Source organism: Gadus macrocephalus, chromosome 16 (assembly GCF_031168955.1).
Source record: "Gadus macrocephalus chromosome 16, ASM3116895v1".
Classification (NCBI taxonomy): Eukaryota; Metazoa; Chordata; class Actinopteri; order Gadiformes; family Gadidae; genus Gadus; species Gadus macrocephalus.
The window spans coordinates 22,904,705-22,920,792 of NC_082397.1; the positions used below are offsets into that span (position 1 = coordinate 22,904,705).

At 45.9% G+C, this 16,088-nt stretch overlaps 1 protein-coding gene across 1 annotated transcript in view; it reads left to right on the top strand.

Moving 5' to 3' along the window:
* Window positions 1–4,640: 4,640 nt before the first annotated feature.
* The window catches only part of LOC132474528 (uncharacterized protein C14orf132), a 21,818-nt gene continuing 10,370 nt past the window's right edge, over window positions 4,641–16,088 (top strand). Inside the window, exon 1 of the mRNA XM_060075285.1 lies at window positions 4,641–5,016. Within this exon, the coding sequence (XP_059931268.1) occupies window positions 4,987–5,016 (30 nt within the window). The 5' untranslated portion in view covers window positions 4,641–4,986. The remainder of the gene's footprint in view (window positions 5,017–16,088) is intronic.

Consider the following 16,088-nt stretch of genomic DNA (forward strand, 5'->3'; position numbering starts at 1 on the left):
GTAGGTATTCGCAGACTGTCAGACAGCCATAGATGTGTTCACAGCTCTCATTTCTAAAAAACAACAACAATTCCAGTTCATTGTGCTGCTCTCGGGTGTGTACACCGTCGTTCAGTACACACCAGATCAGAGGGAATCACTTTCCACAGGTGAGATACATTTTTTAAGTACATTTTTTAGTCATCATTAGCTAGCTTACATTGTGGAGAGCTACGGTGAAAGTGAATCGTTTGCGCAAGTAACACTGTATCGCTGGTTAAACGTCTGCTACTACTTTACTATTTACACAATTCAATTTCCCCTGTAACTTAAGTTTGGTAACCTTTATTCCAATTAACTATGTATGGTTTAGGGGTGTGAACGTTTACAAACACGTCTAATGGTTACACGACTGCAATGTTTTCATATAGGCCTACACGTTTAACAGTCAGACTTATAGACAGAGATAGGCCGAGAGATCTTTATTTATTTATTTTACTGTTTGACTTCAAAGTGATCATCTGACTTCAGAATAACTCCCGCTGCCATGGAGACAAAAGTAGCCGTTTGTGTCAAACGGCTATTTCGGAAACAAGAGGGAAACAAAGTGATACTGATGGGGGAGCAGTTAAATAGAAAACAATAGCCTAAATATTGTTATCAAACTCAATTAATGCTTACGTTGCTCCTCCCTCAAAATTGATCCATTACCCTAACACAAGACCAAATTTAGAAAATGTTCTAGAAATGTGGAAACAAAAGGCTGACCCCCTTTCTGAAACTATTTTTGCCAAGGAGGTCATTACAATGTGAAATGATTTGCTCCCCCTTAACCCTATCTTGAGTTTAAATGTAAATTGGTTTTGGTAAATGCCATCACCTAAATTATAACTTCTCTTGCCTTTTTTCTTATTCCTTAAGTTTTCCCAAAGCTGGTGACCAGCGAAGAAAATGGGAAGTCGCTCTTAAAAGAGAGGGTTTTGCTGGCAGTGACGATACAATGCTCTGCAGTACACATTTCAAGCCAGAGCATTTTGACCGGACTGGTCAAACTGTCAGGATCAGACTTGATGTTGTCCCATCCATCTTTGCCTTCCCCGCTCATCTTCTAAAAGTAGGTATACTATTTAGGCTTTCTTGTATGTCAGTGAAACTTATTGATTTATTATGTTATTTCACTAAAGTCAACAGCCAGCACTGACCCGACCACCTCGAATTCAAGGCGAGCCAAGGAGAGCCTTCCAATGGACATCCCTCAAGATGCCCCTGTTGAACCTGCAGCTCTGCCTCAGCCTCAGCTTGTTGTGAGTAGGGTTGAAAAATTATTTACGCCCCCTACATGCACTGTGAATTCCTCCATCACACGGGGTGGGGGGGTGATATTTTACTTGAATAGATGGGATCAGACAGTCAGATGAGTAATACTTTCCTCAACATTCATCTTTTTGTTGTTCAGTGACATTATTAATTGTTCATGAAATAATCTAAACTTGATAAAGCTCTACTTACAAATAAATCTGTTCAAATGTAAGGTTTTTTTAATTGTATTATTTTGCTGTGATGTCTGCCTATGACAAGATTGTTAAAATGTCAGGGTTAAACATTTTCCAGTTGAATTCAACTCCAAAAGTATTATTTTAACATGTGTTGGGGTTATTTCATAGAGTAGTAATAAATACTTTCACATACAATGGGGAGTTTTCGAGCCAACAGAAATAACCCTTGGTGTTAGATAAGACAGCAGGTGTTTTTCCTCCCTTTTACTAGGACCACACCTATGCTCTGTCCAGTTGCCCTTTTGCTCTAAAGGAGGGGTACATTAAGGCAAGGGACAATGTAATCAGACTGCAGAGGGAAAAGAGGAATACAAGGTAGCGTGAACTGAGGGCAAAGAGTTCCTTGCAGGATGTGCAAAAACTTGATGACTAAAGAACTAAGTCAGAGGGTTGGATTGTATGCAGGTAAAATGACGTATAGGTCTGATTCCTTAGATACATCATACATGTCTACAGTATGTCCCGGAAACATGTCCCTTTTATATTAATGTGTAATGTATTCAAAGTTGAATTTGTGCTCATGTGGCCAATTTGTTAGGAAATTGTATTTGTTCATTTTAAACTGCTCTACACTTTAGGCAAAATGTCATCTACTCTAGGCTATGAATATCCACACCCATCACAAAATATATTGGTAATTTATTTGATAACCGGTGGACCCCTGCACCTTTTACAAGAAAAAGGCCAGTGAATACAGCAAAGAACAGAGGGAGTTTGACATCACATTACACCTGCATGGACCCAAGGCATACCGCTACCTCAGAAGCACGCTGCAACTGCCTCTCCCTCATCCACGCTCATAAGCAAAAGGTATCGTATGTTTTCTTCGAGAATGAAATAAAACCAACCTCTATTAGTTCTAAACAACATTTTATATGGTCCGGGCTAGAGAAGTTAAAATTAATTGCCAAGTAGTCAAAATGTACAATCATAATGAATTGCTTGGGGAAATTTTTTTAAAGGTGGTTGTCATCATTGGATGAGAGGCCGGGCCTGAATACAACGATGCTAAACATGTTGGGGCGTACATTTGAAGAAGACCCTGACAAGCATGTCCATGTGACATTGATGCTGGATGCCATGTCCATAAAGAAGCCTGTCTGGAGGGTTGCTGGTTCTAGTCCAGTGTGATGCAGTGTTAGAGTGGTTTGAGAGTTATATGCCAAAAAGCAGAATGGATAAGAAGATATATACTTTTTGAGAAATAACACGTTCATCTGAGTCCAGCAGAAACATTTCTGATAGATATAATCAGTTGCAAGTTAAATGCCATGTGTTAAAAAGTGTGTTTTTTGTGTAACATAGAGGAAAAAAATCTTCCTACCACTTAGAATCAAACATGGAATATCAACTTTGATGTTTTTAGTGTCATCCACTGAGCCATCACGGCTCAAATTTGCTACATGTTTGTATGAATTTTCCATATGGTGTAATGCACTAGGCAGCGGGTTGAACCATTCAAGATGGCCGCTGCGGTGTACCGTCAGCCGACCGGAGCTTAACATTGCTGTGACGTATCTAGTGTTTTATTTATATCTATGGGAATAACCATTTCCCCAAACGGTTAAGAATGTTATTAGTTATCCGATTTAATATCAATATTTTAATTCTAGTTGATAACTGTAGCTACTTGCTTTTGGGGGTTCACACAGGAATCCTAGATAGGATTTATTTTTGAGTCCTGGCCAGTTGAACAGTGTCCGGGATTTGGACGCATCCAGCGGTGAGGTAGCAGATTGCAACCCACTGAATTCCCTAAACTTGACTAGACTTGGAGAATTTAACGAATTTGTGTTAATTATTCAAATATTTATCTTATATATCTTAATCCTGAGTGAAAACAATTTGATTTAATGAGTCATGGACATGTTCAGTAGTTGGATCGAGGCTGAGATACTAACTAACTAACAAATTAGAATGAAACCTAGCCTCGATATCCAGTCTGTGGTTTTACAAGAGTGCCCGGAGGACAGCTGTTAAACCCATCGTTAAAAATACATCATGTCGGCTTTACAGGGGCTTCATTATTAGGCAAGATAAGCAGCAGCCTCGGGACCAGGGCCCCCCAAAGGCAACATAGGACATATTGATCAGATATCATTTCAGGTATTTAATATAATGTATGACCAAAAAGTATTATCTATCCAAAATACAAGGGAGGTTCTTATTCGGGGCCAAAATCATCCAATCACTCTTTCCTGCTGCCACCTGTGTGCCTGTGTTGTTGTGAAAGGGTTATCAGGTTAATGCGGCCCACCTGAGAAAAGTCTGGAGAGGTTCAATATGTTCACACAGCTCTGTCTTCTCTCTCTTTCTACTGCTTCTACTGCTCTTTTTGCATTCAACAACACCTACACCACAGCACATTGAACCCCCTCCATGTGCACTAGTGTAGTGTCCTTTTTTATCTACACAGAGTTACACTGATCCAATTACTTAATCGATCTCTCTCTCTCTCTCTCTCTCTCTCTCTCTCTCTCTCTCTCTCTCTCTCTCTCTCTCTCTCTCTCTCTCTCTCTCTCTCTCTCTCTCTCTCTCTCTCTCTCTCTCTCTCTCTCTCTCCCCTATGCTGCTGACTCTCTCTCTCTCTCCCTTCAATGCAAATTATTTCAACCTCACCAGCTGGTTTCCTGGCTGGATGAAGGGGTTGTTATATTGGGGTCTTTCATGCAACAGTAATGATTCAGAAACCCCAACAGTGGTCTACAACCTGCATCTTGGGACTAAGTAAACACACATATGGCCCTCACACACATACACCATATGGACACTATGTAGGTTGAATTTGTGTCAGGTCAAGCCACATAAAGTGCCACCATATCATCTCTAAACGTTTTTGTATGATTATTATATACTATAATAATCGTATATGTCTCATCGTAAAGTTGGTTAAAATCCGAAATCAAACAAAGAAAGAGACAGGAAAAAATGGGACAGTTCATTTTGGTCAACGTCGAAGTCGTATGGAAATGATTAATTCAGGTGGGAATCTTGAGTAGGCGTTCTCTGCTGCAGGCACATCCCAGAACAAGTGGAAGATGCAGCAGTATACATGTCAAAAGAGTTTAATTGCCCTATCCAAAGCTGCATCAATAATTTGTGAGGGTTGCATGGCACACTTAAAGCACAGAAGGGGAGATGCCAACCCCAACTCGCACACCAAAAGAAAGCAAAAATGGAGGAAAGAAGAGGGGGAGGAGGGATGGAGAAAGGAAGAATCCTTCGGGCGGATTCTATAGGCATCTTCTCCCTCAAAGACATTGTGTCATAGTGTCACATATGACCTACTTCAGTCTTCCGGGCGTTATACAGGGTTAGGGTGAGAGTTGGCTCAGAGTGGCTCTGCTCTCTATCCTGCAACGTCATTGGCTCTCACTGGCTGCTGAACTTCTCCACTCCACCAAACTGGTCTCGAGTGTCTGGCGCCAGTCTGTCAACCTTTAAACTGGGAATGATGGAGTTATCTTTGATGGCGACTCAGGTAAGAAAGATCCATTCATGTGTTCTTATTGTTATGTTTTTATTTCACTCTTGGATTGAATCACGACCATTGGGATATTCTACAGTCACCCACAGATTATTATATTGAACTGAACTGAACTTTGTTACCTATTTCATCAGACAAGCTGCTGAATTTTTTCAGCAGCTTTTTTACAGACTTGTTGCCTCATTAAACTCAGTTCTCTATTGCACTGTTGTTCCATTGTAACAAAGATTCTGTTTTATTATTTGACGTTCTTTTTCATAACTAATGATGTAAAAATGAACAAAGTTTCATGAATCGAATTCCTATGGACAATGTTACATGAAGTAATCATTAAATGCTATCAACCATTCGAGAACAATATATCTCAAAACAGGATGATTCAATTTCCAACCTTTTTTAAGAAGCTGTGCCTAAGATTTGTGGGCTCCAATTGTTTAAGTCTAATTATTTGTGAGTCTAATCTCATTCAGCATGTAGCAGAGTCAGAAGCTGTTTCTATGATCCCAAAAGGAGAACGAGAGATTATGATTGGTTGATGTAACACATGAGTCACAAGCAAGAGAGGCTGTTTGGCCCACTCACCTTCCTTATTACAGTGATGTGACTGTCAGCCCGGGAGAATCTCCCCCTTTAGTTTGCAGACAGGAACCTTCCTCAGGGGGCACGGACCCCCGAGGTAGGTTCCTGCGAACAAACCCTGAGAAACACCATAATAGTGTTTCTCAGCCACTCCAATTCAATTCAATTCATTGTTTCATTTGGTTGCTAAATTAAGTGAGGAAAGTAAAGCTTGAATAAATTACTGATAAAACCACGTGGAGGTTGTACGAAAGAGGATAATCTTCTGATCATAATAGTAATGATTATCATCATCATTTTTGCTTCTTCTTCATCATCATCAATGGCAATACAAATACCACCCTTGTTAAATTAGCGGCATATTTGAAACTGTTATTATTACATATTAATGAACCTGATCAACATATACAGGATCAACTATAAAACCCCCAACAGATCATATTGAACACTGCTGTTCAGGCAGCGAACATTGTGGTCACATTTTCTATTTCAGGCTCTCTGTTATTATTATGCTAATAATGTCCGATGTTCTGATGCAGTATCTTGCCTGAGGGCTGTAGCTGAATGATATAATAAGGGCACTTTTGTAAGGAGTAGGATTATGCAACCTATTATTGTGAGTAATTACTGAAGCTTTGAACTACTTTAGCTTTAAACTTACGATAGACATATACACGCACATACACACACACACACAAACACACACACACACACAAGCACAAACACGCGCACATACACGCACACTCACTCACTCACTCACTCACTCACTCACTCACTCACTCACTCACTCACTCACTCACTCACTCACTCACTCACTCACTCACTCACTCACTCACACACACAAAAACAGACGCACAATTTTTCCTTATGCTCTTTTGAATTTAGGAATTGCTCCTTGTACCTAAGAAGGTAACTGATTAACTACCCTTCCTTATCCGACTTTAATGTAATGTATCAGGTGCAATGCTTAATCCATTGCCGATCGCATTGGATTCTCTGTTCCTAAATGTATGCAGCACATCGTTGCTGGCTAGCCCTTTGCTAAAAAGTACTCAAGACAAGTCCCTCAGCTCACTGTCAGAGCACCTAATCCAATAGTTGTCACCAGGCTAGGCCCTTTCAGCCTAGAGGGAACCCTATCCAGATGAGTGGCTTTGATAAAGCGTCTGCCCGGATAGGCATCTGTCCACAAGCACTAAATCATCTCAGTCTGGTACGACATTCAAGTCAACATCATTTAAGCCCTGCACTGATTCTTAGTGAGTGGAAATGTATTGTGCTCTGCCTTATCGCCATTTTGGCGAGGTGTTTGGGATAGATAAGGGAGCTGAATGCCTACATTAAGGGATGGACAATGGCCGATTTGATTAGCTTATTTTGCATTGTTGTTGGTCTCTGTGATGTAAGACAATGATAACATCTGAAATCAGACACACTCATTCATTTTTATGGCCTCCGTTAAAATATGGATATATCCTATTATTTGTAAGCATTGGAGCATATTGACTTCTAACTGGTCTATCGGGCTACAAAGAAGAACAAGTCACAACAGAAGCTGTGTGATGGAGAGGCTCATCTGATAACCATCTGGTCCCAGACAGTTCATCAGCTGGGCTCAATGTGTGGTCTTTAATCACCCGCCGCTGTACAAACTGCTGAATTCCTCTTTCACTCTCTTCTTCATTGCATCTCTGAAAGTCAAAGGTGAATGGCCATGATTCCCTCTGCTGATCTAGTTAAAGTGTTTTGGTGAATGGACTCAAAATAGACAGGGTTGGCAACAATCACCCACCCAACACACACACACACACACACACACACACACACACACACACACACACACACACACACACACACACACACACACACACACACACACACACACACACACACACACACACACACACACACACACACACACACACACACACACACACACAATTACACAATTATTAGACTGCTATTGAAGCTTGACTTAAAAACACAGAAAAACCCAACCTTCTACCATGGAAGATCAACTCCACCACTATTCTTTTTGTTTACATACACAGTGTCAGCTGAATATACTACGTCATCTGCATACTTTATTTGCATGCGTGTGTTTGTGTGTGTGCGTGTTTACATTATTCTGTGGAGGAGAGGTGATATAACCCACTTACTTGTATTATTAATGCTTACTCTTGCCATTGTGCTTGAATTACTCCAACAACACGATGGCACCACCTGGAAGAACAGCTTTATACAGGATTAATGCTTTGGGAACGAGATGACCTGTAGATTAGATATAACTAATTTGTTTTGAAGTGCTGAGTGGGGATGTTTGTTACCATCATCATATTGCACCACAAACGTATGATGTGGGAACCAGCAGGGGTTAGTGCCTCCTCAGTTCATCAGACACATACACACACACACACACACACACACACACGCATACACACACACAAAAACACACGCACACACACACACACACACACACACACACATACACACAGACATATGCACGCACACACGCACATACACACACATACACACACACACACAAATATGTATGATTGATGATCATAAACCTGTTTAGAAAATAAACAAATGCGTTGTGACTTATATGAAGCCTGTTCACACATGGTGCACGGAAACATGCAGCACATATTTCAGGGGTAGAAGCCGAAGGGGTTGACATGAAATGAAAAGGGCTTTGTTGATGCTGAACACATTCATACAATACAATGCTAACTTCCTATTTGTTTCTCACTACCTATCTCATCATTACTTTGGGGCTCTATATGCTGCTTGACTTATGAAGATAAATTAAAAACATGCAATTCACATAATTATTGTTCGTAGTATTCTTATTATTTTTGTTATTAATACTATTATTCATTGTCATTAGTATTATTATTATAAACGCTACCTGCGCCGTAGAACAGATTATCAGATTATTTAGATATCACAGGATTAGGTCTCATGCAATTGTCATAAGGAGCACCGCTCAGTCACTAACCTTGTACTGCAGAGCAGAGAGCCTCTGACCTAGATCCAGGTGGACAGGCATTGATGAATAGGATAACTATCAAAGTCAAACTAATGCTAGTGTTGCATTTGATTAAAAACTGAACATAAATGTCACAATTTTTATAAATTTGAAATGCAAATATTGTTAAATTAGTCAAATTACATAAGCATGCTCTCTTGAAACATTGCCACGAATTGGTTTCCTCCCATCAGCACTTCTTTCCATCACGTCACCACTCTTACATCCAGGTTCCTCCTCCAAAGCGTCATGTGCTTATCGGCTCCTTTCACCAGCGATCCCCTGCTGTTTTCTTCTTCGTTCTTGTTCATCTCTTCCAGAGCGAGGTACCCCATATGATGCGTGTCTCCCTATACTCAGCATGTCTGCCCGTCCGAGCGTAGCATCTATAGCATGTCGATTCAGCAGAGCACACAAGGTGTTAAATGGACCGTGATCAGGACGTGAATAATTAAGTAATTCAGTGTAGATAGTAGCGTGTGGGAAAATTAACCCTAATCCTTACCTTGTCTGTAATACGCTGTATCTGCACGTGTGTGTGTGTGTGTGTGTGTGTGTGTGTGTGTGTGTGTGTGTGTGTGTGTGTGTGTGTGTGTGTGTGTGTGTGTGTGTGTGTGTGTGTGTGTGTGTGTGTGTGCGGTGTGTGTGTGTGTGTGTGTGTGTGTGTGTGTGTGAGTCAGAAAGGATGCAGTGGGTACCGTTTTTGTCTTTGACTGGTGATTCAAATATTTGTCTTCTCTTTGAACCCTTAATTAATAAGAGGAATACACATCTTCCTATGTATGTGTGTGTTTGTCCATAAGAGTGCGTGCCCATGTGTGTGTTTGTGTGAGTGTGTGTAGGTGTGTAGAAATTGGCTTGCGAGGGCGAATAGGTTATCTTCTGAAAACCGCAGGTGAACACGACTGTGATCGGGGAGAGATGAGCGAACTCCACTCGTCCAACTCTAGTCCCCTTTCATTCCCTCTCGCCAGTACCTTGCAGCCAACAAATTGCCCCCCCTCTCAAATCGATGCTAACCCTAACCCTTACCCTCTCCTACACTGCTTACCCTAATCCACTGCTAACCCTTACCCACTGCTAACCCTAAACCACTGCTAACCCTCCAGTGGTGGATCTAGAGATTTTTTCCTGGGGTGGCAAAGGGTTGGCCTGAAGTTCCAGGAGGCTATGGATATTATTCAAAATTTATAATTCTGGATTTCATCAAATGTGTTTTCTTCTCTAAATTACCTTACACGGGGTGGGAGGCAAGTCAGAGATATAGCTGGCTTTTTGGATGGTGTGGGACTTCATTTGTGAATTGTGGACCCTTTCTCTGTGTTATCAAAATCTACAGTCCGTCTAGTCTGTGCCTAAATTGTACAGTGTTTGGGGGTATGCTGCCCCGGAGACAATTTTGAAAAAATGACCCCTCAAATGTTTTGAGGGAATATGGACACATTTAGTTGTACAAAATAATAATCAATCAGCATGGACATAAAATAAAATATGATCTGATTTATAAATGGGGTGGCAACAGGGGTGGCAAGACTGTCCACCAGGGTGAAAGCTGCTAGCCCTTGCCACCCCGTAAAACCGTGCATGCCCATGCCCACTGCTTACCCCAGTGGGGGCTGATAGATTTTAAAGTGAGGGAGGAAGGACTGCGCGCTTGGTTGCCATTGGCCTGCGTGCACTGTTAGTGGCTTATGGTGGCATAATTATGTGAGACTCAAGTTGTTTCAGGGTGCTTTAGTGAACTACAAAATAGCAGGGAGGGATAATTCTGTGAATTGATACAAATCCACCAGTGGCAGCATTATACTTTGAAAGCTGGTGGGCAGCATGTCTTGGACTAAAAGGGCAGAAGGAAAGGATGAAAAGCCAATTAGTCAAATCAGGCCTACTCTTGATTTGTAAAACTAAATAACAAAACTCTGGGCCTATCATTGGGCCTATTTTTGCCCTCAATTACTGAAGCTAATGGTTGTTATTTGGTTGTTTAGATTCAGCTACAATTGTTTTAAGAAAAATGAAGACACAAGACCGAAAGTGATGCCAATTAAAATGCATCATGCTCTGAATCATTCACTAACATCCTTTCCACAATATCAAACAGAACGGTCAGAATAACAAGCAATTAAAAGCACAAGAACATTATTTCATATTTACATGGGCTGTAAGCCTAACATTGTTTGAGGCCAATGTGGATGTTAATGGATGTTTCAGAATGTTGGTCATGGTGTTAAGCCAATTAAGATTTAGGGACTTTAGGGACTCGGCCGCGGGCAGCCCGGCCACAGGCTACGGAAACGCCAATATAAGCGAACAGAGCCGCACTGTACCACAACGAACAGTAGAGCACCGCTCGGTGGAAACAAGGCATATGACTGAGCGGGTTCGTTGGTTCTCGTCATGGACCTTAAAAAAGACCTTTAAAGAAGGTTCTCGTAGCCTAGCCTTGAGGGGATAGCTCCTCCCTCCGGGCTGTTCCACAGCCAGGGCTCCTGCTTATTGGTTCATAGCGCAGCCAGGGCCCCAGCCTATTCGTGAATAGACGTAGGCGGGATCCAGATCCCTTAGCTAGTCACACCCACTCAGAGAAGGACTTTCCTCCTCTCTCCCATTGAACCCCATGTTATTCACCGGCCGCCAACACTTTCGGGGAAATTAATGGGAGTCAATGGGAGGGTGCTCATGTCCCTTTACCCTAACCCACTGCTAACCCTTATCCTCTTCCAGACTGCTTACCCTAACCCACTGCTAACCCTTATCCTCTTCCAGACTGCTTACCCTAACCCACTGCTAACCCTTATCCTCTTCCAGACTGCTTACCCTAACCCACTGCTAACCCTTATCCTCTTCCAGACTGCTTACCCTAACCCACTGCTAACCCTTATCCTCTTCCATACAGCTTACCCTAACCCACTGCTAACCCTTACCCACTGCTAACCCTGACCCTCTTCTACACTGCTTACCCTGACCCACTGCTAACCTTAACCCTTACCCTCTTCTACACTGACAAGCCTACAACCCTACCCCAAACTATCCGAACCCTCTATCCCCTCTACCTTTTCTTCAAGGCTCCTCCTCCTCACACACCTAGGCTCCTCTTCCTCACACGCCTAGGCTCGTCCTCTGTACATATCTAGGCTCCTCCTCCTCCCACTCCTAAGCTCCTCCTCCTCCCATGCCTAGGCTCCTCCTCCTCACATGCCTAGGCTCCTCCTCCTCATACACCTAGGCACCTCTTCCCACACGCCTAGGCTCCTCCTCCTCGCATGCCTAGGCTCCTCCTCCTCACACACCTAGGCTCCTCCTCCTCACGCGACTAGGCTCCTCCTCTGCACATGCCTAGGCTCATCCTCCAAACACATCTAGGCTCCTCCTCCTCACAACCCTTGGCTCCTCCTTCGCACCCGACTAGGCTCCTCCTCCGCACATGCCTAGGCTCCTCCTCCTCATACACCTAGGCACCTCTTCCCACACGCCTAGGCTCCTCCTCCTCGCATGCCTAGGCTCCTCCTCCTCATACACCTAGGCTCCTCCTCCTCACACGACTAGGCTCCTCCTCCGCACATGCCTAGGCTCCTCCTTCTGACACACCAAGACTCCTCTTCCTTGCACGTCTAGGCACCTCCTGCTCACATGCCTAGGCTCCTCCTCCTCATACACCTAGGCACCTCTTCCCACACGCCTAGGCTACTCCTCCTAACACATCTAGGCTCCTCCTCCTCACACACCTAGGCTCCTCCTCCTAACACGCCTAAGCTCCTCCTCCTCACAGGCCTTAGCACCCCCTCCTAACACACCTAGGCTCCTCCTCCTCACACACCTAGGCTCCTCCTCCTAACACGCCTAAGCTCCTCCTCCTCACAGGCCTTAGCACCCCCTCCTCACACACCTTGGGTCCTCCTCCTTACATGACTATGCATTCGTTGACTGGACTCACTTTTGTCTTTATCCCTGGAGCGAGATTTATTCTTTTTCTTTTTTTTCATGCAGCACTCAGCACTCTCTCTCTCTCTCTATCTCTCTCTCTCTCTCTCTCTCTCTCTCTCCCGACCGGCCAGTCCACTCTTCCAGAACCCCCTCCTTCTCCCTCCTCCTCCTCCTGCCCTCTGAATCCCACTGCGGCCTGCATGACTCTGAGCCATCAGTGATAACACAACACAGCCATTCAAGTGGAACAACAGCACATTCTGAAACACCGGGAACACAAACCCTACGCAGGCCCAATGAATCAGCCCGCGGACAGCCCGGCTTCAGCTGTTCTCCTCTCAGATGTGGTCTGTTTTACTCGAGGGAACCAGGCCCACACCACACAAACTAGAAACACTCTGTGTACCGATCGTGTGGTGGTAAGTTGTATTCTTTTTGTGTGTTGTATTGACGTAGAATGTTTTTTTATGAACTGCTCATCTATCATATACATTATGTACTTTCATAAATTATAATAAAAGGTGTTTCATAAGATTTAAATTACAAACCACCACCTCCTTTCGACACAATTGTTCAATGAATGTGCGCATTGTCGCTACCCGGCCCCAAGAATGACTCTATCACTCGGTAATCACCACAGGTCACGGTCCGTTTAAAGCCAAAAGAGGATTTAAAAAAAGAGGCAACGCGTGGGTCTGCGCCCAACGCGGGGAAAACGAAAATAATACTAGTGGCTCCGTGAGCAAAGGAAGAGTCAGGGCCATTGTCTTTCCGGCCTGGCCGGTCACGTCCCTGGAAGTGGGGGATCGGTCGCGTCTGGCGATCCGTACCGGCTGGTGTGTTCAGCCCCTGCCAACGTCGTCCGGGCGTGCATGCTCCCCCGTGAATGCTGGGAGAGGGTCCGCTAAATCCAATTGTCGTCCCATCCAAATCGGGTCCTGGAGGTTCCCTGGTCGACACGTGCTTCCAGCTTCTCTGTCTAAGAGAAACATAGATACAGATACAGCCTTTTAATGGTACCTGGTCTTCCTCTTTCACCGCCGCAGGTGTTCTCCATTGCACTGATTGGTGTTATGCAATGGACGCTCTCTGCTGCCGGCTGGTGGATATCGGCAGTATACGCCATCCACCACCTCTCCTCTGGGCTGCCTGGCCCGAGGTGTTTGGACCGGGTTGCCACACTCTTCCACCGCTGGTTGAAGCCTCGGGTTGTCTCCGAACGACCAGAGACAAGCATCTCGGCGGGACAGAGCGTCGGCGTTGGCGTGTTCCCTGCCCGGCCTGTGGTCCACCTGGAACCTGAAATCCTGGAGGGCCATGAACCACCTCGTCATCCGTGCATTCGAGTCCTTCGCACAGGCCATCTACTTGAGTGGCGCATGGTCGGTGACAAGCGTGAACTCCCGGCCCAGGAGGTAGTATCTCAGCTTGTCTAGGGCCCATTTGATGGCCATGGCCTCCTTCTCCACGGTGGAGTAGTTATTCTCGTTGGAGAGGAGTTTTCTACTAATGTAGATTACTGAATGTTCCTGTCCCGCCCGGACCTGCAGGAGTTCTGCTCCCAGTCCCACCTCGGACGCGCCGGTGTGGACTATTAGGGGCAGAGAGAAATCAGGTGTTATCAGGATGGGTTCCGAGCAGAGGGCTCGTCTAAGGTTACCGAATGCCCTCTCTGCTACCTCTGACCAGGATACCCAGTCTGGCAGGGACTTCCGGGTCAGATCAGGGGCTGGCAAGAGCGGAGAAGCCGGGGATAAACCTCTGGTAGTACCCTACCAGACCAAGAAACCGTATGGCGGAAACCATGCTCTCCTGGGGTCGGACGTTCCCACGTCCACTTGGCTGGGTTGGCCGTGAGTCCGGCTTTCCTCTGCTCCCCCAGGCCCGCAGCTGTCGGAGGTGGACATCCCAGCTGGCGCTGTGGATTATGATATTGTGTATGTATGCAGCTGCGTACGCCTGGTGAGGCCGAAGGAGTTGGTCCATCATCTGCTGGAACGTGGCGGTTGCGCCATTGACGCCGAATGGGAGGTCAGTATATTCATCAAGCCCCCCTGGGGTCGCAAACGTATTCTTCTCCCGAGCGGTTTTGGTGAGAGGAACCTGCCAGTACCCCTTAGTGAGGTACAGGATGGTGAGGTAGCGGGTGGGTCAGAGCCGCTCAATCAGTTCATCGACATTCAGTCTCCGGAAGTCGTTACAAAGTCTAAAAGTCCCATCGGGTTTGGGGACCAGGACGACGGGACTAGACCAGGAGCTGCGCGACTCCTCGATGACACGGAGCTGGAGCATTCTGGCGACCTCCTCCCGGATAGTGTTCCTACAGGCTTCTGGGACCCAGTGGGACTCGCACCATGACGCCTGGCGCCGTTTTAATGTCATGTTGTGCGACAGGGGTCCTCCCTGGTACTTCCGAGAAGACATCCTGGTGTTGTAGGATTACTTCCTTGAGGTCCTGCTTCTGGGCTGGGCTGAGGTCGTCTCCCAAGGGGACCACCGGTATATTGCGTCGGGCGGTTAGACCCAGGGGAGCCGGTGCCATTGGGGAGTTTCCAGTCCGCCACTGCTTCAGGAGGTTGAAGTGGTAGAGTTGGGTGGGTTTGCGTTTCCCGGGCTGCCGTACCCAGTAGTTCCCCTCCTCTACCCTGTCGACCACCTTGTAGGGTCCCTGCCACTTGGCCAAGAATTTGCATTCCGCAGTTGGTGTGAGGACCAGAACCAGGTCCCCAGGCCGAAATATGCGCAGCTGGGCTCCCCGGTTGTAGACCCGTGCCTGGGCCTGCTGGGCCTGTCCGAGGTGGTCCCGGACGATGGGCCAGACCGTTGCCATGCGGTCCCGCACCTGCTCCACGTGGTCCACCATGGTGCGATGAGGGGATGGTCGACTCTCCCATGCCTCCTTTGCGAGGTCGAGGAGTCCCCTTGGTTTTCTCCCATACAACAGCTTGAAGGGGGAGAAACCATGGCCTTCTTGAGCATTTGTTTGAGGGTCTTGTTGAAACGTTCCACGAGCCCGTCTGTCTGGGGGTAGTACACCGAGGTGCGGAGCTATTTTACCTGGAGGAGGCTAAGCAGTTCTTTCATTACCCGGGACATGAAACAGGACCCCTGGTCTGTTAGTACCTCCCTGGCTATCCATACCCGACTGAACAGAAGCTTGAGCTCCTTAGCTACCGCAGCGCGGAGGGGCAGGGCCTCAGGAAACCTGGTCGCGTAGTCCACGATTACTAAAATATACCTATGACTCCGGCTGGACTTCGGGAGAGGCCCGACAATGTCCAGTGCTAACTTCTGCTTGGTAGCCGTCAGGGTGTCCGGAGTGTCTAGGGGTGGCCCCGTAGTTTCCGCTCGGTGGGGTCCTCCTGTCGAATGGGCTGGGGTGCCCAGTGGGGTGGGGACATCCCCCTTGGTCCAGTCGTCCTCGGCAGACGACTCTGCTGGGGTTGAGTAGGCCACCCGAGCACCATAAGCGGGTTGGCCTGGTCGTCCGTGCCGTCGTGGCGGGTCCCGCAGTAGTCGGGAGCCCTGCCGT